We start from the raw sequence: 24,067 nt of genomic DNA, 5'->3' as shown, positions 1-24,067 counted from the left end.
ATTTGTTCATAATAATGACACCCACCTTCCTGAGCCAAAAGACATCAGGTGGGCCTGTGGGTGTCTTCCTGCCAGCCCAGGCCTTGAGGACCCAGGCTGACCTGTGGGATGGCTAGCACCCGCCTGAGCCTAAAGGCATCAGGCAGGCCTTGCCTTTCTTTTTAATAACCTTCCAGACAATTTAAGATTACTAAAATTTTTAAGGATTGCATAGTATATTTTATTAATATGAATAGTTGTTTGGAATCATTTAAATGCTTTTAAAATGTTTAATTCAACTAATTGTTTACTGCGGTGTAGTAAGTGAAGACCCTGGAATTGATGGCTTGGATATAGGCATTTTATCAGCATACTTTCGGAGAGGAGAAACAGTCAAAAAGTATCTTGCAAGGTCAAATATGTTGAGTTCTGGAAAGGACAGAAATAGGGAGAGAATTGAGGCGGGAAGGAAAGGAAGAGAGGAAGGGAAAACAAACACACCTAGGCAAGGTATAGGTCCAAAGGACACAACTTCCTTCATATTACTAGGTCTTACTTCTGAAAGTATGTATCATCTCCTAGTAATGCTATCAGGCTCTGAGCCCACCAATGGGTTAATCCATTGAGAGTCCTCGAAGTCCCGTCACCTCTCAATAATTGCATCTACTAGCTGGGGACCAAACTTTCAACATATGATCCTTTGTGGGGTATGCTTTATATCCAAACCATGGCAGAAGTTCAGTACTCTGAGAACACACATGCATATTGGAGATAGAGTAGAAAGAAATGTGTGTTTGAATTTGTCCCTGCCCATGATGAATCTTTCAGAGCTACAGGAAAGGTGAACACTGAACACATGGCACATGTGTTTTATGAAAGCGAGTTTGAAAGATTGTGTTTTACTCCAAGTACTTGAGCATGGATCACATAAACAAGCATACTTTTCTGTTAACTACAGCACCCACTATTACCCCTTTGAATGAATGTAATATGCTTAGAGTAATACGGGCTGGGCTAATAGCCCAGTCAGACTTCCCAATCGTCATGTTGTCTTTTACTTTTCTTCCATCCTGGATCCAGTCAAGATATGCAGATTTCTCTTCATCTTATGCCCCCCCCCCCCAGTGCTGGGGATTAATCTCAGGGCTGTGTATACTCTAGGCAACTAACTGCTCTACCACTGAGCTGCACCCCCAGATCCCTAGCCCATGCTTCATTGTAGCATGTGGGCCTGCAAGTTGGGGGTTTCTGTCCTGCCCAGTTCCCATAGCTGGTAAGCCCCAAAGAAAATCACACAGAGAGTCTACATAAGTTATAAACCGATTGGCCCACTAGTTCAGGCTTCGTATTAGCTCTTTTTTTTTTTTTTTTTTCTTTTTTTTTTCTTTTTTGTTTTTTCGAGACAGGGTTTCTCTGTGGCTTTGGAGCCTGTCCTGGAACTAGCTCTTGTAGGGATTAAAGGCGTGCGCCACCATCACCCAGCTTCGTATTAGCTCTTATAACGTATATTAGCCCATTATTCTAGTATATGTTAGCCATATGGCTCAGTACCTTTTTCAGCAGGGTAGGTCCCATCCTGCTTCTTAAGTTTCTGGGCAGGACTGCAGGATGAGCTTCCTTCTTCCCAGAATACTCCTGTTCTCATTGCCCTGCCTCTGCTTCCTGTCTGGTTGTCCCACCTATACTTCCTGCCTGGCTACTGGCCAATCAGCATTTATTTAAAACATGATTGACAGAATACAGACAATTCTCCTGCACCATTTCATAGATCACTTAAATGGTGTTTTTTATATGGAATTGTAGCTTTGCTTTTATGTTTCACAGCTTTGACATTTTTGTCTGTGTCCTGTACTTGAGATAAATCTCACTTTTTCTGGTTAATCTTATAATGTAGATAGCTACATTTTCTTGTAATTATAGACAACATTTTCTATTAAAAATACTTCAACATTTGTGTGCATGTGTATGCATGTTTGTGTGTTCATGTCCAGGTGTAGGTGTGTGTTTGTGTGTGTGTGTGTGTGTGTGTGTCTGTATGTGTGTGTAGCTGGGAATTGGACCAATCCTGATGTGTTCTGGCAAGTATTTAACACTGAACTGTATTCCCAGTCCAATAATTTTACTGAGATTAACCACCTTTGACAATGATTTACTCAAGTGATGCTTTGTCAGACCCAGGCCCTCATGTCCGGAGTCCTTTCCAGGCTGGCTGTTCCAGGATTGGTGATATTGAATTGGCTCTCTTGGTTAAAGTGGCACCTGCTAGAATCTCTACTGGAATGCTGTCTTTTCCCCAAGACACTTATTCATTTGTGGGATCATATTTTGAAACCAAATATTTCTTTACAACCTTTTACCCAGTGGTAAAATTCTTTTTGGTTTCCAACCACTAGTCTATAATCCCTGTAATTTGTAGACATTTGACAGGTATTTACGTAGTCTTTTTTTTTTCTTTTCTTTTTTGGTTTTTCGAGAGAAGGTTTCTCTGATGCTTTGGAGCCTGTCCTGGAACTAGCTCTTGTAGACCAGGCTGGCCTCAAACTCACAGAGATCCGCCTGCCTCTGCTTCCCAAGTGCTGGGAGTAGAGGTGTGCGCCACCACTGCCCAGCCGTTATTGCCATTGAATCTCTAATTTACATTCTTATAAAATCTAAGCATTTTAATTTACCAGAGATATTCAGAGTAAAGATGTAGTTCCCAAAGACATCTTTGTCTCAAACTTTAGTTTCATGCCTTACTGTGTGTACAGCCTTTCTGAGCTCTAGATGATACTTACAAATGAAGACAATAGCCACCTCTGTATAGAGAGTCAATGGGAAGATTAATGTGGTAGCATGTGGGTAGCAGGCTGTATACTGGCCAATTCATTGTAGCTAGTGCTAGTCGATAGTAGCCTTTTATTTTTAATAATATAAAATTAATTATATATGATCACCAAAGTTTCATAACTGTTACAGAAAGAAAAATTAAACACTTCTTTATTTAATGCTTTTGTATTCCATACTTGTACTCCATTGCCTCATTCTGGATTTTAGGTTTTCGTTTTTATTTGTCTTCTCTTAAGGCTAGATATTTAATAGGAGAGCTTTGGAAGGCTTTCTTGATTTTGTCTTGTGTGATTCTTTGTAGCTGTAGTGTAAGTGCTTCCGGCTGTTTCTGCAGAAAGTAGCGACTCCAGTGCTCGTAGATCACCCTGTTGGCCAAGATTAAGTAGCTGGGTGCAAGCTTGGCTTATTTGGTGATAGATCTTTAGATCCATAGCTCACAAACATACAGTCAGATCTGAGGATTGCTAAGATGCTTTTAATAAATAGTCTCTGAAGATAAAAAGAAGTCAGCAAGCATGGAAGCTATCATAAACTACTAGGGCTGTGTTGGAAACACTCACGAGACAGCTTAAATTGGCTCCCACTGGCCAGAATGTGTACAGATTGAGTATCAAACAGGGGTAACTGCAGTGGATTCCAACACATTGAGCATCTTCAGATCTATGAGTTCATGATGATACAAAAAGGGTTGCTGGAGTGTGCTTGGTACCACTTTGAGTTACTTAGTTGCTGCATCACCAAAACCAGTAGATAGCAGCTGATGGGTCTTTGACCTGTATTATCAGCAGCTTCCAAACACCTTCAACATCCCAGATTTCTGAGTTCAAAACAGTAATCATCTTTCTGAAAAATAACATGGGTTCAGGCTCTGTAATAGTAACTTGTCAGGAGTACACTTTCTCACATCTGGAAGTTGTAGATTTCAGATTCGATTGTGTCCATGCTTTCCCCACCAATTTCCAATGTGATAAAATGATAATTATGCTGTTTTTATTTCTGCAAACTGTCACTGGCTCTTTAAATTTTAGGAAAATGTTTTAGGTATGTGAAGTCCAAGGTGGGTATCATTATAGACAGGCAGTCATTGAAGTTTTACTTTTTTATGCATATATTTGAGATCTAAGCCCTAAATGATAGTTAGAAACCACATATGAAAATATTTAAAATAAAATTTAAAGATTTGTCTTCAATGTGTGTGTAATTTTTTTAATAGATTAGTATAATAGATAGGTATAATTCTATCGTTTGTGGAGGTAGTGATTACTAACTCTGCTCTTAAGGGCTTCAAACTGAATTCTATCAGTGTTGTCGGGGTTGCTAATTGAGTTTGGATGTATGGATATTAAGTTGTGTGTGTAACACAGTGTATACTGAAATTTACTAAAATCTAAGACTCTGAAGTTTGTGTCATAGTTCATGCTTTCATATTTATTTAACTAATATTCCATGAAAATGACTTGATTTGTTCATCTTATGAATAAAAGTGACTATAATTAATAGTTAATTGAACACTTGAAGGGTATCATCCATGAGGTATCTTTTGAATGTGCTAAATACATTCTACAAAAGCTGTTGCTGTCCCAACCTCACAGAATACTGGTGTCATCCAAAGGGATAGACTGTCAGTGCTTGCTGCCGGGACCCCTCTCACCGCACAGTTGAGGGAAAGAAGGTTATCCTAAAACCTGAATTACTTCAGTCATTTGTGATGAATTTTCCCTCAGGTGGGGTTGGGGAATGATTAGCAAAGATCACACCCATGGGATGAATACAGGTTTATAGATAGCCTGCGTCTCCTTTTCCTCACTTATGTAGTAAACAGACCTTTGTAACTTAAGGGCCTATATTTTTATTTTCTGGAAAAATAACAATTACACTTAGAGAGTTGACTGACTTTATTAAAGCTATATATTTGTTGGGAACTTAAAATTTTTTTTTTGGTTGACTTGCAACTTGGTGCTTTTTATTTATTTATTTATTTATTTTTGTTTTTGTTTTTGTTTTTTTTTTTTTGGTTTTTCGAGACAGGGTTTCTCTGTGGTTTTGGAGCCTGTCCTGGAACTAGCTTTTGTACACCAGGCTGGTCTCGAACTCACAGAGATCCGCCTGCCTCTGCCTCCCGAGTGCTGGGATTAAAGGCGTGCGCCACCATCGCCCGGCCTGTTTTTTTTTTAAAATTTATTTATTTATTAAGGATTTCTGCCTCCTCCCCTCTACCGCCTCCCATTTCCCTCCCCTTCCCCCGATCAAGTCCCCCTCCCTCATCAGCTTGAAGAGCAATCAGGGTTCCCTGACCTGTGGGAAGTCCAAGGGACTTGGTGCTTTTTAAAAGAATGTGGAAAAGTAAAACCAGGAATCTGTTCCTATGAAACCAGCTGAGAAGTGTCACTAGCTGGCCAGTTTTCATAAGCACAGACGGAGGGCACTGCTGACATGGTGTAGGTGTTTGTACTTCCACAGGTGTTTCCTGGAGAAGCTGAGTAGAAAAAGGGCACGCTAAGTTTCTAAGTTTGGTTTCACTAATAACTAGCCTTTTCTGGCTCACTTAATTTTTTTATTCCTACCTCTTCTTTTCCAAAATATTAAAAGGAAACAGAATACTAACTAGGAAGATGAGAGGCTCATTTCTTTTTAAGATTCTCTTTAAGAAATATAATTGGACACAATTTATCTTAATTCAAAAAGTGTTTCATATTTATTGAAAACTTAGTCCATAAAAGCTTTTTTAGGCACAAGAAATATAAAAACTGATATATATATTTAGGAAATAGTACATTGGAGGTTGGGGGAGAAAGGGATGATGTAGGCAAAACAGCTTGTAGACGGAGACTCCAACAGACTGTTGAGTTGTGCTACTTTGTAGAAATTCAGATGATGTTCTCAGAACAGTGGCCCCCACCTTAGGCTTCCCTGTTGTTCTGCTATGGTTTTCCTGGGTAGCATTTACCATACTTCATTTACAAAGTATGAGTTTATGTTTGTGTATGGTAATCAGCATCAATTTTGCCCTCCCTCTTGAATTGTAAGATCATTGAGACTCCAAACTGGCAGAGTTCATCATGGCATGCCCAAGGTCTTAGTGTGAAGTCTAGTAGCTGGTAGGCGTTTAACAGTGACCCATTTAGTGCAAGAATGGCGAGGCAGAACGTGGTTCAGCTGGGGTTTGTACAGGACTGTCTGCAGAAGCAAACAGTTGCCATCTTGAGGAGTTCGGCTGTGCCTGTTCACAAAAAATAATACGCACTCAGCTTGTTGAGTGTTTACATCCCCTCATTGAAGGGCAGGGACTGTCATGAGACCCTGATCTGAGTGTCCTGCCAACTCTTGTGCACAACTCTGCCTTAATTGCATGTGGCCTCAAGGGGGGGTGTGCTAGGTTTTATGTGAACTTTAACACAAGCTAGAATCATCTGAAAGGAATGAACCTCAATTGAGGAAGCATTATCATAAGTGGGGGGAAGTGTAGTTGATAGGTAAAATGGAAAGGAAACCTTATAAATAAAAAATTTTTAAAAACCAAAAAAAAAAAAAAAGAATCTGGCTGTAGGGTGTTATCTTTTCTTCTTTTTTTATTAACTCATTTATTTTTCACCCCACCCTCCTCTCCTCCCAGCCATCCCCCTTCCCACAGCACCTCTGTTCCTACCCCAGTTCACTCTTCCTCTGTTCCTGTTTAGGAAAGGGCATGAAAATCAACAAAATACGGTATATCAAGTTGTTGTAAGACTAACCATCTCCCCATGTATTAAGGCTGGGAAGGACCCAGAATGAGGAGTAGGGTTCCAAAAGCCAGTAAAAGAGTTGGAGACAGCCCTTATTCCTGCTATTAGGGGTTCATTAAAGGACTAAGCTACACAACTGTAACATACATGCTTAGTGCCTAGGTCAGTCCCATGCAGGCTCCCTGGTTGTTGGTTCAGTCTCTGTGAGCTCTTATGAGCCCAGGTTAGTTGATTCTGTGAGTTTTCTTGTGATATCCTTGACCACTCTAGCTCTTACAATTCATCCCCCCCACCACACACACACACACACACACACACACACACACACACACACACACAACCAACAAAAACCACACACGTTTGCAGGATTCTCTGGATCTACCTAATGTTTGGCTGTGGGTCTGCATCTGTTTCCATCAGTTGCTGGATGATGCTACTATAATAATGACAGTTGGGCTAGGCACCAGCCTGGTCACAGGAGACAGTTCAGGCTACATATTGCATATTGTTAGGTGTCTTAGCTAGGGTCATCCTTGTAGATTTCCTTGTGCTAGGTTTTTCCCTATCCCTGAATGCTCCCCCTTTTCAGTAGTCTCTTTCAGTATTCTCTCCCTTTCCGCTGCCCAGCTTGGTTAGGTGTTTTCTTAATTAGTGATGGATGAGGAGAGCCTTGCTTATGGTACGTGGTACTCTCTCTGGGCTGGTGGTCCTAGGTTCCGTATGAAAGCAGGCTGAGCAAGCCATGATGACTAAATCAGTAAGCAGCACCCCTTCATGGCCTTTGTGTCAGCTCCTGCCTCCTGGTTCTTGCCTTGTTTGTGTCCTGCTCTAACTTCCTTCAGTGATGGACTGTGTTGTGGAAGTATAAACCAGATAAACTCTTTCTTTTCATAACTTGCTTTTGGTCGTAGTGTTTCATTGCAGCAATATAAACCCTTAACTAGGGTAGAGAAGCTAGGGTAAATAAATTAGCAGGGAAAGGCTAGAGAAGACTGGTGGGAGAGCCCATCTGTGTGGATATGGGAAAGGCATCATCTTTACAGGGTAGGGACTTTGTGGTGCTCCCTTTGTGAGGTGGTAGGCTGTATATGTGAGTAAATACTTACTGGAGTATACGGATCCTCCTCACCTATACTCTGAAAGTAACTCAGAGGTTACCTGTAGCAAGCTTTCTTGTTAGACTTTCTTGAACCACTAGCCACCAAATAATGACACGGAGATATTTTAATAATTTTGAAAACTTGGCTTTTTAGCTTAGACTTGTTTCCAACTAGTTCTTAAAACTTTTAACCCATTTATATTAATCTATATTCTGCCACATGGTTTTTTACCTCTCCTTCATTCTGTATGTCCAACTTCCTCAGTGTCTTGCTGGTGTCTCCTGTGCTTCTAGATTCCTCTCTAATTCCTCTCTCCCTAGGAAATCCTGCCTATTCTTTCCTGCTTAGCTATTGACCATTTTTATTAAACTAATCACAGCTATACATATTCACACAGTGTACAAATATCCCACATTTCCCCTTTTTGTCTAACTGAAAGAGTTTGACTCTAACACAATAAAACTATATAAAATAGGAACAATTATCAAGTAAGAATTCACAATGTCCAGTCCATTAGTATTTGGCAAATCAAAGAGAATACTCTATTATCTATTCTATCTTGATGAATCCAGTGTTTTTTTTATTTAAACCAGCTTTTATCATAACTTGTATTATTATCCTAAAGATATTATTTTAGACCTTAAAACATTCTTAGATAAACAACTTAAGCTTTTATATTTCTCAACTTTATAAACTTTACATCTCTTATATAAGTGTCCTTTCTGAATTTGGTAGCAAGGTAGACTGTAAAATTATAACTATATTTTTCAACTCCATCAGATAGCTGAGAAGGATAAAATATTACCTGAGTAGACAGGAAGTGTAGAGTAAGCAACTTCTAAAAATAAAATGACAGAAACAGTTGACTGCCTAGACAGTCACCCAAGGTTCTTCTGTAACATTGGGGCTTCCATCTTTGGCCTACAGATCTAGTATAGCTTACAAACTTTTCGGTGAGGCAGGAATTTTGAAGGACTGTCCTACCTTGTCTTGGCAAAGTTCGACAGTCAACTTCTTTTGCATCCTGCTTAGCCAATTTGGACAGCAATACTGTCAGCACTTGAGGCAAGGAGAGTTTCTTCCCAGTGTTAACTTTGCCACGATAAAAGCAAAAAAAAAAAGCAAAACCCATATGGACATTCTTCAATGTCTCTTATCCTTTTTTTGAAGTAAATTGGTGTTGCTGGTAGCGGATGTATTTCACTGTTAAAGAAAGCCTTTTGTTATTAAAACATCTTAAATTCCATATTCTATAGGTCTCTGAAATGTTTGAATACCTCTATCTAAAATATATCTCTATCCTTGAAAACACACTGATATGGCCACAAATTTGATTGTTATAGGTGACTAACTACTAACCTGCATTTCTTCATTATCCTAAGCAATTTGTAATAGTAGCTTTCAAGGATTACAACTTTATATTACAGTTTTAAATGAGCTACATAGGCACAATACCTTAAACAAGAGTAGAAATATATATATATATATATATATATATATATATGGTTTAACAAAAATAACCTTAAATTTGTATCAGTATACAAAAATCCATTCCAATATAAAATATTTGAGATTAATAGTTGCCTTTTAGTTTAAAAGTAGATTCAATAATCTACCTTTTTATCATTTCTATATTCTCCATTTTTTTATATTTTTAAAAAAAGATCCCTGAATCTAACCTTTTTTGCTTAGTTTCTTCCCTGACCATGACCATTAACAACTTGCAGCTCCCCCACCCCGCAAAACAACAACAACAAAAAAAAAAAAAAAAAAAACTAGTGGCAAACATTCGTGACCCACGAAACAGCCAAAAGCCATCCACCTGTATCTCCTGGGAAAATGGCATTGTGTTCTCTAGACTGCTGTTTATTGTCTGGGGCAATGGCATCTTTAGGAGACCCTGAGAAAATTGAAATAATATTCAAGTTCTGGGAGAGCAAGCTGTATCATTTGTTGCCCAGTGTTTCTGTAATGGGAAAGTGCAGGGCTTATTTGAAGTCTTGGCTGATATAGTCTGTGAGGCTGGACCATCTCAGCTAGCTACTTTGAAGTTGTTCTGGATACACATTGTTGGGGAAATTGCAACAGAAGCATTCTGAGAGGCTGGATTACCTGGACTACCTACTTCTCTTCACTGATGTCTGGTCCTCCCCCCTCCCCACGAAAACACACAAACTTTAAAGGTAGCAAACATATCTGCAGTCACTCAAGTATGGAATGAGTGGTGTGCACAAATGAGCTCAAGATGGTTCTCTGCTCTGTGTTTGAGCAGGTAAGGCATCTGTGTACTTTATAAGTCTGTTTAGACTGCATAACAGAACAGTAATGTAGACCTCCATTCATGCCATCTGAAAGGATGGCATGTAATAATCAGTCCTGTAGCTAACAAGGTCTACCATGTCTCATCCAGTCTCAGAGCTGTTCCCATAGTAGAGGGATCAGCATATATATCACCTGTTCATAGTTTTTTCTTGATTTCTTCTTTCACATATGTATCCAAGATTTTCAAGAAGTCTTCCTCAGTAAAATCTGACCTTTATTAATTTTGAAGGAATTCATAGTTTTTTGTTTCCTGTGGAAACAAAAGTATAACCACTCCCCCAATGCAACACATTTTCTGACTTCCATTCTAAAGTTAAGACATCTATAAAATATATAGGTTGGTTTGATTCAGTAGTTTTTTTTCTACAATCCATTATCTCTTGGTTTTTTCCTTCACTCATCAGCATTCAGTCATTCCAAGTGAACAAAGCATCTACAGGATCCAGATGTGCTGTGCACTTCCCATCCTTATGTGGCTTATTCTTTTTATATTACTTTACTCTTTCTTTAAGGATTTTATTTTTAAACTATTCATTTTTTCTATAACTGTCTATACCTGATGGAGGAGGGTCATCTTTCTATCTGTTGTTTCATTGGTTAAGTAATAAAGAAACTGCTTGGCCTCTGATAGGACAGAAAATTAGGTAGGCGGAGTAGACAGAACAGAATGCTGGGAGAAAGAAGCTGAGTCAAGGAGTCGCCATGATTCTCCCACTCCAGACAGACGCAGATTAAGATCTTTTCTGGTAAGCCACTTCATGGGCTACACAGAATATTAGAAATGGGTTAGATCAATATGTAAGAGCTAGCCAACAAGAGGCTAGAACTAATGGGTCAGGTAGTGTTTAAAAGAATACAGTTTCCGTGTAATTATTTCGGGGCATAAGCTAGCCATGCGGGCGGCCAGGTGCTGGGGACGCAGCCCCGCCGCTCTTATTACAACATATACCCATTTTTCTTTTCTTTTTTATTAAGCACATTTTCAAGCATAGTATATCTGTTGAAAGGTTTTCTTGGTCTGGACCTGGCTTTCTGTATGTCTTCAGTGTTTGTCTGACTTCATGAGTCAGACCTGAAAACTGCTAGGTTACTGCCATGCTGCTAGCTTAGCACTTTGCGCTGGCAGTTGGCTCCACCCCCTCCCAGTCAGCCAGGTGCAGCAGAAACCATGCCTAACTGTCCCTCTGTGCCTAATCACCCCAGCTCCGGGAAGCTGCTGTGTCAGTGGTGCCTGTGCTGCAGGCAGTGTTTGTACTCAGTTCTATAGCCACTCCAGTGCTCAGGTGCACAGCAAGGCCTCTTAAAGGAGCCATGCCTCTGTACTTCACCAGTATTTGGCTCTGTGTTTAGAACTTTTTTTTAACTTCTCAGGGCCTATGTGGATTTATGTGCTGCACATTGGGCACCAACTGTAACAAACTTTCTTGGACCACTGTCCCCAAATAATGATACGGAGACTTATTCTTAATTATAAAAGGTTGTCCTTTAGCTTAGGCTTGTTCCCAACTAGCTCTTATAACTTAATTAACCAGTTTCTATTAGTCTGTGTTCTGCCACATGACCTTTTGGCCTCTCCTTCATTCTGTATGTTTGACTTCTTAGTGTCTTGTTGCTGACGTCTATGAGCCTAGACTCTTCTCCAGTTCCTCTCTCCCCCCAGAAATCCTGCCTATTCTCTCTTGCCTATCTATTGATCATTCAGCTCTTTATTAAACCAATCACAGCAATACATATTCAACAAATATCTCGCAACAGTTCCCTAGAGTGAACTGTGGCAGAATTGAACCTTGGTTTGTTGTTGGGACCTTAGGAAGAAGGGGGATAAGCATTGTCTGTGTCTCTGCCATGGAAGGGATTTTAGTAACAGCAGCGAAAGGGGAGAATCCAAAGAAGTCTTAGTAAAGAAAAAGTAAGCAGTAGTTGGATTTGGTTTCAGAAGTATTGGCATTCATACTAATCGGGAAGGCACCAGATAACAGCTGATACCCAACCGTGAGTGCCCTGGGGCAGGTGTGTTCCAAGTGGGAGGCTAGTTGGAAACCTTATCTCATGCTATGTACTCAGTTACATCTCTGATTTATGTGAGGAGCTCTGACTGGAGGTGTGGATCCATAGGCACCACATGGGTGGGTGTAGATATGTTCCTTAGGGAGTATGTGTGAGTTCCTTAGGGAGCATGTGAATAGTACAAATCACTTTATAGACATCTAGGCAAATTGTGTTGAGACAAATAAAATTCAGGCTCTTAGTTTGTGGTGGGATTTCATATTGTACAATTTCTTACCAGCTTTAATTAAAAATCACAGTTTTCACATAAACACCTTCAAATACTTAACTTTAAAAACAAATTGTTCCACTTTGCTTTGGATACTAGGGGAGCCAATAAAAGACTCTAGGCAAGGATTCCCAACCTGGTCCTATTGGTTGCAGTAGGAGAATGTGTCTCTTCACTACTGGCCATGTGACTGCTTTGAGATAGTGAAGACCAAGGGTCACTGAGTGCTATTTCTGAAGCCTCAAAAAGCAGATAAACACCTGAATGAACTCTATTCTTCAGCATGGTGAATAACCAACCCCCCATGCACCTTTAAAAGAAATTAAAGCTTTGAATTTTACTTTTTTCTCTGAATATTATTTGCTTTGTCCTGATTCATTAGTTTTTTTCCTTATCCTTTTCAACTTGTGACCCTTCAGTTGAAATTAAATTTGCACTGTAAGTTGATTCTCTGAATCTTTTCTTCACAAGCTTTCTCTGTATTTTCCAGAAGAAAAAGGATTAACTCGGGGTTTCCAAAGTAAAAGCAAAGATTGTGATTAAAACTGAATTAAAATCTTTATTCTCTATTATTTGCCAATAGCAAAATAAATAGCCCAGTCTTAAAGAAGCTTTAAAGTAAGTCCCGGAGCTTCTGAGAACCCTTGGATTTTAATTAAAGAAATACAGAATACCATTACTTTCTGTTTGTCAGTGGAAAAAATTATGTATTTTTAAAATTTCAAAGCTTAGCCTAGCAGCACATGGAGCCCATCTGTTGGTGTTCAGGATGGGTGCACAATGGGTTCAGATGTTCAGGCCTTTTGTCTTTACTGCCCGGCACTCACCAGCTGAGTGTGGCACAGCCACAGTTCATGAAAACACAGCAGCTCGAGTTACTTCTAAAGCACTCTCTTGGGGCCTGATAAGTCAATCTCTGTTTATGTAACGGAGTCAGGAGCAAGGGTCTGCTGCCGTGCTCTGGTGCTCTGCGGATGGGCTTCCCCTGGTGTTGTCTTTCAGGGAAGGGACTGGGTTTAATAAGCCTGAATTCTGACCTGAGTGGCGGGCTGTGCAGTACAGCCCACTCTGGTGCATCATTTTGAAATATTTTTGCTTAGGTAGTGTTAGAGCAATTGGTTTTAGTAAAATCAACAGGTTTATTGTGGAAAGTGGGTTACTGATACCAGTTTTACCTGATAGCAGACTAGAATGTCTGAGCCTCCTCTGTGTGCCTTGCTTCTGTTATTCAGTCAGGGGCAGGGAGTGAGTGGTCTGTGCGTGTTTCAGTGATTTCATCTCTTTTTATATAACATTTCAATTTCACTTGAACTTTCAAGACAGACTCTGCTAGTTTAGCCTGTTCTCAAATACTCATGAAATCCTTCCCATTTTACAAAATATTTACAAAGTATTCTTGAAAGTAAAATCTCATAAAGGTCTTTGGTTTGGGACTAGAGTTCAAAGGAAAGTCCGTTTGGTTTTGATTTGAAAACTGTAAAAACAAAATACCCTCAAAATGGCAGGGTGTGAATTGGTAACTTCAATTTTATTACAATCTGCCAAGCCCATCCCCAGATGTTTCCAATTAAAAGCCAAGAATGTAACTTCGGCGAATATCATATGAAAGTATTTCTTTACTTTTCAAAAGTCTCAAATCCTTTAACTTTAGTTAAAGAAATAACTTTTCATTTAAATGTTTCAGAAAGAAAAATGCAATATTCAAAGAGGACTTTTACATTTCAGTTTTGCAAGCACTTGTGACCCCCAAATATAGAAGGGTTCACATACTTCATCTTCCAAAGGGCAAAAATAAAAATTTAAAAAGATGTTAAAGCCATTAGAAATTACAATCCTGTATTTCTAGATTTAGTCTAGAGAGTAGTTCTTTTAACACTGTAAATTGTTTAAAGAGTGGTGTTTACTCATTTTATTGCTTTCTTTCGGATTATTTAGGGCATTTCCCATTATAATGTAAAGACTACAACTTTCTTTTATTTTTGATCTATTGTGTATTCAGTTGTAAGCAGTGCTTTGATGGGAATCTGGGAAGACAGGAGATGAAACAAGATGAAAGAAACCATAAGTCATCTTAAAGCCCCGAATTCCATGATATTTTCCCCAGATAATATCAGATTATATATGGATCCATTCATAGTTTTAAAACTTGATTCAAATATGTCATTCTGTGTTAAGAGGAAAGATAGTGGCAAGGAAGTTGACTATATGGAAATTTTTATATTTTTCAGAGAGAAGATTGAGTTACTCTTTGTAACCAACTCAACGTTAACATTTTAAATGCAAAGCTAATAATCAATTTGTTTTTGAAGCTTGCTCAAACCACGAAGACACAGGATCGCGTAACTAACTGTAAAGATGGAACAGTTGTTTCACTTTCCATCTCCTGTGTGGTGGAAGTTTGATGTACATAGATTTGGAGTGCCAGTGGGAGACAGTGATGTAGGTCTGTGATCTGTATTTCCCTGTTGGTGAGGGCTTGCCACTCCACCTCTTCTTCCCAGGACGCTACTTAGCCTTTAAGACATCATTCTAGGGGCCTTTGCTGCTGCTCCAGAGAAAACTGGTTCTTTGGCCTTTGAGTTTCACCAGCAGCTTATGGATAGTCCTCATTCTTTTCAGTACTACTGTTGGGCCACTGTCCAGCAAATCACCACACACAGCTGCCTCCTCTTCCCTCATAGGTAGTGAGCTTATGGGAAGGCATAACTTGTCTTCTCTTGTTGGATGCCAAGTGCATGTATTGAACTGGCTTTGAGTTTTAAGACCTCGAGGTTATTTTGTAAATATGGGGAAATTGTGAATAATTTTAGATTACGCTGTGGAATGACAGAGGAAATGTAGACTAGTTTATAGCTCATCACTGACATTACATGATGTTGCTGTTTTATCTCTTCAGTAGAAATGTCTGAGATCTGGGAAGGTAGCTCAGGGGTAGAGTCTTTGTCTTAGCAGTACACAGGTCCTGGGTTTAGTCCCTTGTACCCTGCCTCCACCACCAAAAAGAAAGAATACCATTATCACTACTTTTAAATTGTCACAAGATTTCATTTAGATAATAGGAGGATTATGCTCTTTAAATTTTATTATATTATGTGTATAGGTGTTTGCGTGCATGTATGTGTATGCACCATGTGTGTGCCTGGGGCCTTTGCAGGTCAGAAAAGGGTGTTGGATCCTCTGGAAATGGAGGTCTAGACTGTCGTGAGCTTTCATGTATGTGCTGAGAATGAACCCGGGTCCTCTGGAATTGCAGCAAGTGCTCTTAACCTATCTATTTAGCCTGAGGACTGTGTGTGCTCTTAAAAACACAGGGAGAGATATTATTATCTTTACCATCTTTACCAGCAAAAGTGAAGAGGCTCTTTCTCAAGTTGCACTCTCCTCCTCCCTCTGCTTTCTTCATTTAAGTGAAGCTTAGTAGGAAAAGCCGTGCTCTTCTTTGAAAAGAAAGTGCAAGGTTTTTAAAAATAAGTGCTTTGAGAGAAAAAGTGAAATTGACATAACTGGGCAGTTTCTTACTTTGTTGAGTATGAAACCTCTTTAATTTCAGTGACGCTTGTAGACTCTGTCATGATGGTGAGCTTGGCCTTCTAGCATTTGTGCTTCCCCAAGGAGAAGAAGCTAGTTTTATACAATGCAGGAATAGTAGAGCTGCAGCCAGTATGAATTCAACAGACTGATTGACCCCTACATGTCATATTAGTACATAAAGCAGGACACCACTGTGTTTATAAAAAAGAAGCAAAGGTAGAATGTGGTACTAGATTCATTTTGATTCATCTACTATTTGTTTACTTACTGAATATCAGTGACAAGCTCAGGATGAAAATAAAATCTCTGACCCTCATTACAACAAAAGTTTCAGATAGGTACAATTGACAAAAACAAACAAGGGTGTTGATATGGCCTACAGGTGAAGAATAGTTGATGGGCTTCATTGAGAGTATGACATCAAGAAAAACTTAAAAGTAGGAAATAAGACTGGGCCTGGTGGTGAAGGCCTGTAATTCCAGCTGTTCAAGAGCATGAGACAGGAGGGTTCCAAGTTTAAGTCTTCTCAGGACAACTTAGTGAGACCCTCCCTGTTGCGTAATTTGAAAAGTTATTATAAAAATAAAGAAAAAAGGAGGCCAGGGATTTAATGTAGTCCCATGGTATAGGGTTTGTATAACATGCATAAAGGTCTTGGGTTCAGTCTGCTGTACTAGATACACACAGACAAAATACAGGCATAAGAATGACTCAGTCCAGTGTTCTCAGCTATGTTCATAGCAGCATTGTTTGTCATAGCCAGAACCTGGAAACAACCTAAATGCCCCTCGGTCGAAGAATGGATAAGGAAAATGTGGTACATTTACACAATGGAGTACTACACAGCAGAAAAAATAACGACATCTTGAAATTTGCAGCCAAATGGATGGAGCTAGAAAACATTGTTTTGAGTGAGGTAACCCAGACCCAGAAAGACAATTTTTATATGTAATCACTCATAAGTGGTTTTTAAACATAAAGCAAAGAAAACCAGCCTACAAATCACAATCTCTGTAGACTTAGACAACAATGAGGACTCTCAGAGAGACTTACATAATCTGCATGGGAAGTAGAAAAAGATAAGATCTCCTGAATAAATTGGGAGCATGGGGACCTGGGAGAGGGTAGAAGGGGAGGGGAAAGGTGGGGAGGGGAACAGAGAAAAATGTAGAGCTCAATAAAAATCAATTAAAAAAAAAGAATGACTCAGTTCAGAGAGAGACATATTGAGAAGCCCTGAGATGTGCACAGACCTGGCATGTTCCAGGGACTACAAAGAAACCTGTTAGCCAAATTGACATGATGGAAGAGGGGACAGTTGCAGAAAACCCGGATGAAAGGGTAGTGGCTGAATCATCTAGGGCCTTGTAGGCTGTGCTGCAAATCAAGCATGCATGGAAGTCAAATATTGCCTAGCAGTATAAGGAAATACTACACTATTTATTTTTTTCCTTTTTCTTTTTCTCTCTCTTTTTTTGTCTATGAGTCTGCATTGTCTCCACCAATTGCCTTGAATCTGTTTTGGATGTTGGATTGCCTGGGCCATTGTTTCCATTAGAGACTTTTGGGAGTGGGTCTTACTTGATCAAACTGTATTAGCCTGGAAGGAATCCACAGCTTCTGATCTTCTGTGGAAACAAAAGCAGAACCTCTTTTCCACAGCAACATATCCTTAGACCCAAATTTTGAAGTCAGGATACCTTTATATTGGCTTAGTTTAGCAGCCCCCACAATCAAATATCTCTCTGTAGTTAGCTAATTAACAGTCAAAAAAATTTAAAGAAAACACAATAGTATACAAAATCTAGACTCTGTGTATTTTCCATCTTTACATGGCTTATTATAATTTTTATTACTCTATTTTTTATTGATATTTATTGAGCGCTACATTTTTCTCTGATCCCCTCCCTGCCTCTCCCCTCCTTCCTTCAATCTCCCCTCAAGGTCCCCATGCTCCCAATTTATTCAGGAGATCTTGTCTTTTCCTACTTTCTACTTTTTACTTCCCGTGTAGATTAGATCTATGTAAGTCTCTCTTAGGGTCCTCATTGTTCTCTAAGTTCTCTGGGATTGTGGTTTGTAGGGTGGCTTTCTTTGCTTTATGTTTAAAAACCACCTATGAGTGAGTAAATGTGGTAATTGTCTTTCTGAGTCTGGGTTACCTCACTCAAAATAATGTTTTCTAGTTCCATCCATTTTCCTGCAAAATTCAAGCTGTCGTTTTTTTTCTGCTGTGTAGTACTCCATTGTGTAAATGTACCACATTTTCCTAATCCATTCTTTGATCGAGGGGCATTTAGGTTGTTTCCAGGTTCTGGCTATGACAAACAAAACTGCTATGAACATAGTTGAGCAAATGCCCTTGTGGCACAATTGAGCATCCTTTAGATATATACCCAAAAGTGGTATTATTGGGTCTTGAGGAACGTTGTTTCCTAATTTTCTGAGAAATCGCCACACTGACATCCAAAGGGGTTGTACCAGCTTGCATTCCCATCAACAATGCAATAGTGTTCCCTTTTCCCCACAACCTCTCCAGCATAAGTTGTCATCAGTGTTTTTGATTTTGGCCATTCTTACAGGTCTAAGATGGAATCTCAGAGTTGTTTTGGTTTGCATTTCTCTGATGACTAAGGATATTGAACATTTCCTTAACTGTCTTTCAGCCATTTTAGATTCCTCTGTTGAGAGTTCTCTGTTTCTGTACTCCATTTTTTTAAATTGGATTATGTGATCTTTTGATGTCCAACTCCTTGAGTTCTTTGTATATTTTGGAGATCAGACCTCTGTCTGATGTGGGGCTAGTGAAGATCTTTTCCCATTCTGTAGGCTGTTGTTTTGTCTTGTTGACCATGTCCTTTGCTTTACAGAAGCTTCTCAGTTTCAGGAGGTCCCATTTATTAATTGTTTCTCAGTGTCTCTGCTGCTGTGGCTATATTTAGGAAGTGGTTCCCTGTGCCTATGCATTCAAGTGTACTTCCCACTTTCTCTTCTATAAGGTTCAGTGTGGCTGGTTTTATGTTGAGGTTTTGATCCATTTGGACTTGAGTTTTGTGCATGGTGATAGATATGGGTCTATTTTCATTCTTCTACATGTTGATATCAGTTATGCCAGTACCAGTTGTTAAATATGCTTTCTTTTTTTCCATTTGATATTTTTTGCTTCTTTATCAAAGATCAGGTGTTCAAAGATGTGTGGATTGATATGCGGGTCTTCTGTTCGGTTTCATTGGTCCTCCTGTCTGTTGTTATGTCACTACCAGGCTTTTTTTCAGTACCCCTGTAGTAGAATTTGAAGTCAGGGATTGTGATGCCTCCAGAAGTTCTTTTATTGTACAGGATTGTTTTGGCTATTCTGGGTTTTTGCTTTTCCATATGAAGTTGAGTACAATTCTTTCGAGGTCTTTTAAGAATTTTGATGGGCATACACTATTTATTTTTAACTACACTTTTTTTCAGCAGTTTGGGCAGGGGCTGGTATGGGGCAGGATTCTTGTATATGCCGTAGCATGTGTGTAGAAATCAGAGAACGGTTTGTGAAAGTTGGTTGTCTCCTTCCACTATGTGGATTCTAGGGATGCACCAAGGCCACCAGGCTTGGTGGCAAGCTCCATTACCCACTTTTGGGCCTTCCATTTTTAAATGGATTGCCTATATACTATGAGAGGGTAAGGCTGTGAGGGCTCGTGAGTCTAGGTTTCTCTAGGACTTTATAGAAATGTACAGGGATAATGGTTATATAGCTTTGAACAAGCATGGAAACAGTAGGTCGGCCCTGTGCTAATGGGGAGATCTTGCTAGTTTGTGAAATCCATCAGTAATAACATAATAAAACTGATGCTGAGAGCTTGCTAGAACCATTTCTTGTTGTGGCTTCATATTATCAGACACTGATTTTTACCTTTGGAAATTTAGATTTGTAACTAGATGTGTCTTGGCTGGAGGAAAATGTCTAAGTGTTGTTTGCTTTGTTTCATTGGAAGCAATAAGGTATCCGTCTGTTTTAAAGTCTGCTATCACTGACAATTACTGCCGTACTTTATATATATACTCTTCATATGTATTGAGTAGGATGTGATAGTGAGGTCATTTTTTTAAAATTATTGTGTGTTTGTGCCTGTGGAGGTCAGAGAGGGTGTTGGACCCCCTGGAACTAGAGTTGCAGATGGCTGTGAGCCACCACATGGGTGCTGGAGATTGAACTCAGGTCCTCTGGAAGAGCAGCAAGTGCTCTTAGCCACCGAACCAAGTCTCCAGCCACAGTGATGAGATATCTCAGCTTCTGGTTATCAAAAATAAATGTAGTTCTTAGGCTAAATTCTGATTATTTTGCTAGACTAATGTATTTTTTATATAACTTATTTGGCGGCTCTTTCATAGGTTGAAAAGTCAGATCAATATGTTAAAGATCTTCAATTATGGCCAAAAGTAGGCAAGTGAGAAGAATGCCTTTGTAGGCATTGCCCAAAACCAAAGCAAACAGCCCCCTGCTAGACGACAGTCTTTTCTGATAGACCAGGAAATGTGTTTAGCTAGGGTTTGGAGGTTTGTCCTTGCACAGTGTTTTAGATTTAACTGTAATATTTCCTAAACTCTTACTCTATGACAGCCTAGTAAAATTGACTGAACTGTTATCTGGCCATGTTGTAACCTCTCTCTTTTTTTCCTAGGTGGCTTTGGGTTTTACAAGTAGCCTTAAGCAGTTTTCATTAAGAAGATAATTACTGAGTATTACAGCTATATTTGGAGTAAAATAGTAACCCTTCTTTAGCACCGCGGACTCTAGCCGCTCCTCTTCTGAACTCTTTTTTTTTTTTTAAATTTATTTATTTATTAAAGATTTCTGTCTTTTCCCTGCCACCGCCTCCCATTTCCCTCCCCCTCCCCCAATCCCCCCGCCCCGAAGAGCAATCAGGGTTCCCTGCCCTGTGGGAAGTCCAAGGAACCCCCACCTCCATCCAGGTCTAGTAAGTTGAGCATCCAAACTGCCTAGGCTCCCACAAAGCCAGTACATGCAGAAACCCATTGCCATTGTTCTTGAGTTCTCAGTAGTCCTCATTGTCCGCTGTGTTCGGAGAGTCCGTTTTTATCCCAGGCTTTTTCGGACTCAGGCCAGCTGGCCTTGGTGAGTTCCCAATAGAACATCCCCATTGTCTCAGTGTGTGGGTGCACCCCTTGCGGTCCTGAGTTCCTTGCTCGTGCTCTCTCTCCTTCTGCTCCTGATTTGGACCTTGAGATTTATGTCTGGTGCTCTAATGTGGGTCTCTTCTGAACTCTTCATCACTTTGAAAGAACTTCTCAAAAAGCTCTGTGGGATAAGCTGTCAAAGATGTTACATTTTCAAAATTCCGAGTACTCCAGAAATCTGTGGTAACTCATATTTCTCATTTACTCAAAGTCACCGTAGGAAAGAATTAATCTGCTTTTACTTCACTGTTCAATCTGAATGAGTATACTCAGAGGTTGATTAAATATTTTTTCTTTTGACCCTGGGAAAGTATGTCCAAATCCTTAAGTAATTACATTCTTAATACAAACATCTCTGGTTTTCCTACAATAGGGAACAGGCAGGGTAGCTTTCACCTCCCTGTGGTTTTTGTGTGCTGGTGACTCTGAGCTGAGCTCTAAATACTTCAGTCACATAACTTAACTGCTTAGATTAGAAAGTACAGCATTTCACAGTGGTTTATTCCATAAAACCACATTCTTTGATGGCTTGGGAGAAAATCTGAAGTATTGAAAGAAGCCTATACTTTGGAGAAGGGTGTTTAATGTAATTGACAAATTTGATTTCAAGTGATATGAATAAGTCAAAATGTATTTCTGATCTTTTAATGGGGTGAATGTTTAAAGCATCAAAAGTAAGCGCCGAACCTCCCTGTGAGTGAATAGGACATTGAGAAACTGTGAGGGCTCGTGCTCCCATACCTCATGTGCGCCTGAGCGTTGTGCAGCCCCCTCACTCCAGTGGGTTCAGTGCCATTTTCTAAAAGCATGATTTTATCCTTCGTTGTTCCAGGGCCTGCTGCTGCACTAAGTCTTTTTGTCAGTATTGTTGTTAGGTGTTTGTTCATGAATCTGTGTGAACTCATGGACTGTTCTGAAAGGGAAAGTCCATTATTTCAACCTTCAGACCTCAAAGATCACCCTCACTCCCAGTGTTTGCCTTGACTTCCACCTTAGATTAGAAAATAGGAGCATTTGGACACTTGGGATTGTAGTTGTTATTAACACACTTTTCACACAGATATTCTTGGGGGTCCTCAAATGTTCTGTCACTACATGAAAATATGCTCTTTATTTTGTACTAGTTTTTAAATTCACATTGGTCATATTTTTATACCAAATTGAGAACTCTAGGATAATAAAGCAAAATGGAAAAGATTCTGCAAATGGAGTGATGAGAGATTAGATTTGCCAAAGAGTAAAATATAACATAAAACTTTAATATTGAATACTATGTGGCACTGGCACATGACAAGCTAAGAACTCAGTCTATATAGGAATTTAACAGGGGATACTTTTACTCAGTAGGGGAAGTAAAGCGTGTTCAAAAAAGTTAGGTTGAAGCCATTAAGTAAATACAAGAGAAATTAGGTTGGGTTGTTCCTTATAGTGAAATAATTTCTTACACTGGATTGTAAATTTTTTTTAAATGACTGCACTAGATTTTAACCTAATATCAAATTTGGATTTTAATATTCAGAGATAAGACATTTAGAATTTTGAATAAGTTCAAAGAATATAAAAGTTATGTTTTTTTTTCTGAAAAAATTTACTAATGCTTTTTACAGTTTGTATTATTCTTTCTTAACTATGTGTTCATATTCAGTAAATATTGTATAGTGCTGTACACTTGAAGTATGTAACTGATCTACACGTTTTTGTAAACTAGAACTTGTGAAGTTATAGTATCACAGGTTTTGTTAGAATTTCTATTTTTTAAGCTTTTTATTGTATATTTACTAGATTGTTATTAGATGTATATTAGTAGGATGCTACTTTTTAAAACATTAGCATGGACTGAATATTATCAGCCTTGAGTTAGACAGTGGTGGCGCACGCCTTTAATCCCAGTACTCGGGAGGCAGAGGCAGGCGAATCTCTGTGAGTTTGAGGCCACTACAGAGCTCGTTTCAGGACAGGCTCCAAAGCTACAGAGAAACCCTGTCTTGAAAAACAAAACAAAGGAGCTTAATCTTGAGTCTATAAACTAAAAAAATTAGTGATTGGGGATAGTAAAATTCTACTTTTGGAAACAAGTTTGCTTTATATGGCTTTGTATAGTTCTCTAATATATGCAAAGCAGCTTCTCTCTGTTCCTTACTAGCTCTTCAATGACAACTGGATTTTTTCCAAAAGGGTAAACTCTCAAATTCGGAATTGGTAGAGCCTGCTAAATGTTGATGTATCACTTTTAGAGAGCCTTGCATTATATATGTGTTCTCTAAATATGGCAAGGCTTTTTTGGTTGTCATTAAGCCTGTCACCAAACCTTTCCTTGACCCTTGGAGCCTCAGAACTCAGGAGTTAGCGTTTGTAATGCCTGTGCCTTTTGTCTTCACTTCTCTTTAGGGTCAGTATAGACCTTCTGATTTGCTGTGTCCTGAGACGTATGTCTGGGTACCCATTGAGCAGTGCCTGCCTTCTCTTGACAACTCCAAATACTGCCGTTTCAACCAGGACCCACAAGCAGGTATGTCTATTGCAGAACCCAGCTTGGCATCTTTATCCTTTTTGTGGCTCTTCACAGTTTTTCATACTTGTACACTGTGTCAAAAACCACACGTGTGTTTCTGTGATAGGGAAGACAAGACAGATAGACAATTAAGAAATGACGTTACTCTTGCTGCTTGCCGCCTGTGTTTTCCCTGTTGGAGTTTCACATGTTTTGAGGACTGAAACCTTTATTTTTATGTTTTAACAATTATCACAATATAAAAATTGTTTGCTTATTTTACCAGTATAGAGGCAGAAATATTGAGCAATCGAACTGAGATCGTGGAACAGTGCTTTGTAGATAGTTAGTTCATGAAGTTTTTGTGCTGGCACTTTTCGTCTGTCCCCGGTATGTCTCCTTTTCCATGTCCTTTTCGAGGTCCTGCCTAGAATAGCCTCCACCATATTTTGTTTATTATTATTCTCTTATAAGTGTATAAAGACACTAAAAGAATAGCCACAAGTTAAGATCCTGACTTCATGACAAATAGGTATCTGTGCTTTTAGGCAATTGAGAATCTTCCCTGCTTTCAGATTCCTTACTTACTATTAAGATAAAAATAAGTGTCAAGTATGCTGGGATATGCCCA

At 39.2% G+C, this 24,067-nt stretch overlaps 1 protein-coding gene across 4 annotated transcripts in view; it reads left to right on the top strand.

Annotated features, from left to right (window-relative positions):
- Ate1 (arginyltransferase 1) overlaps positions 1-24,067 on the top strand; it is a 125,042-nt gene that overhangs the window by 86,107 nt on the left and 14,868 nt on the right. For all 4 annotated transcript variants that reach the window (XM_005351368.3, XM_005351367.3, XM_005351365.3 and 1 more), the window contains exon 11: positions 23,334-23,454. In XM_005351368.3, coding sequence (XP_005351425.1) covers positions 23,334-23,454 — 121 coding nt within the window. The remainder of the gene's footprint in view (positions 1-23,333; positions 23,455-24,067) is intronic.

The sequence above is a fragment of the Microtus ochrogaster genome, chromosome 8 (genome assembly GCF_000317375.1).
Source record: "Microtus ochrogaster isolate Prairie Vole_2 chromosome 8, MicOch1.0, whole genome shotgun sequence".
NCBI classification, from domain to species: Eukaryota; Metazoa; Chordata; class Mammalia; order Rodentia; family Cricetidae; genus Microtus; species Microtus ochrogaster.
The sequence above is the reverse complement of the archived record's forward strand: the minus strand, read 5'-3'. Positions and strand labels throughout refer to the sequence as shown.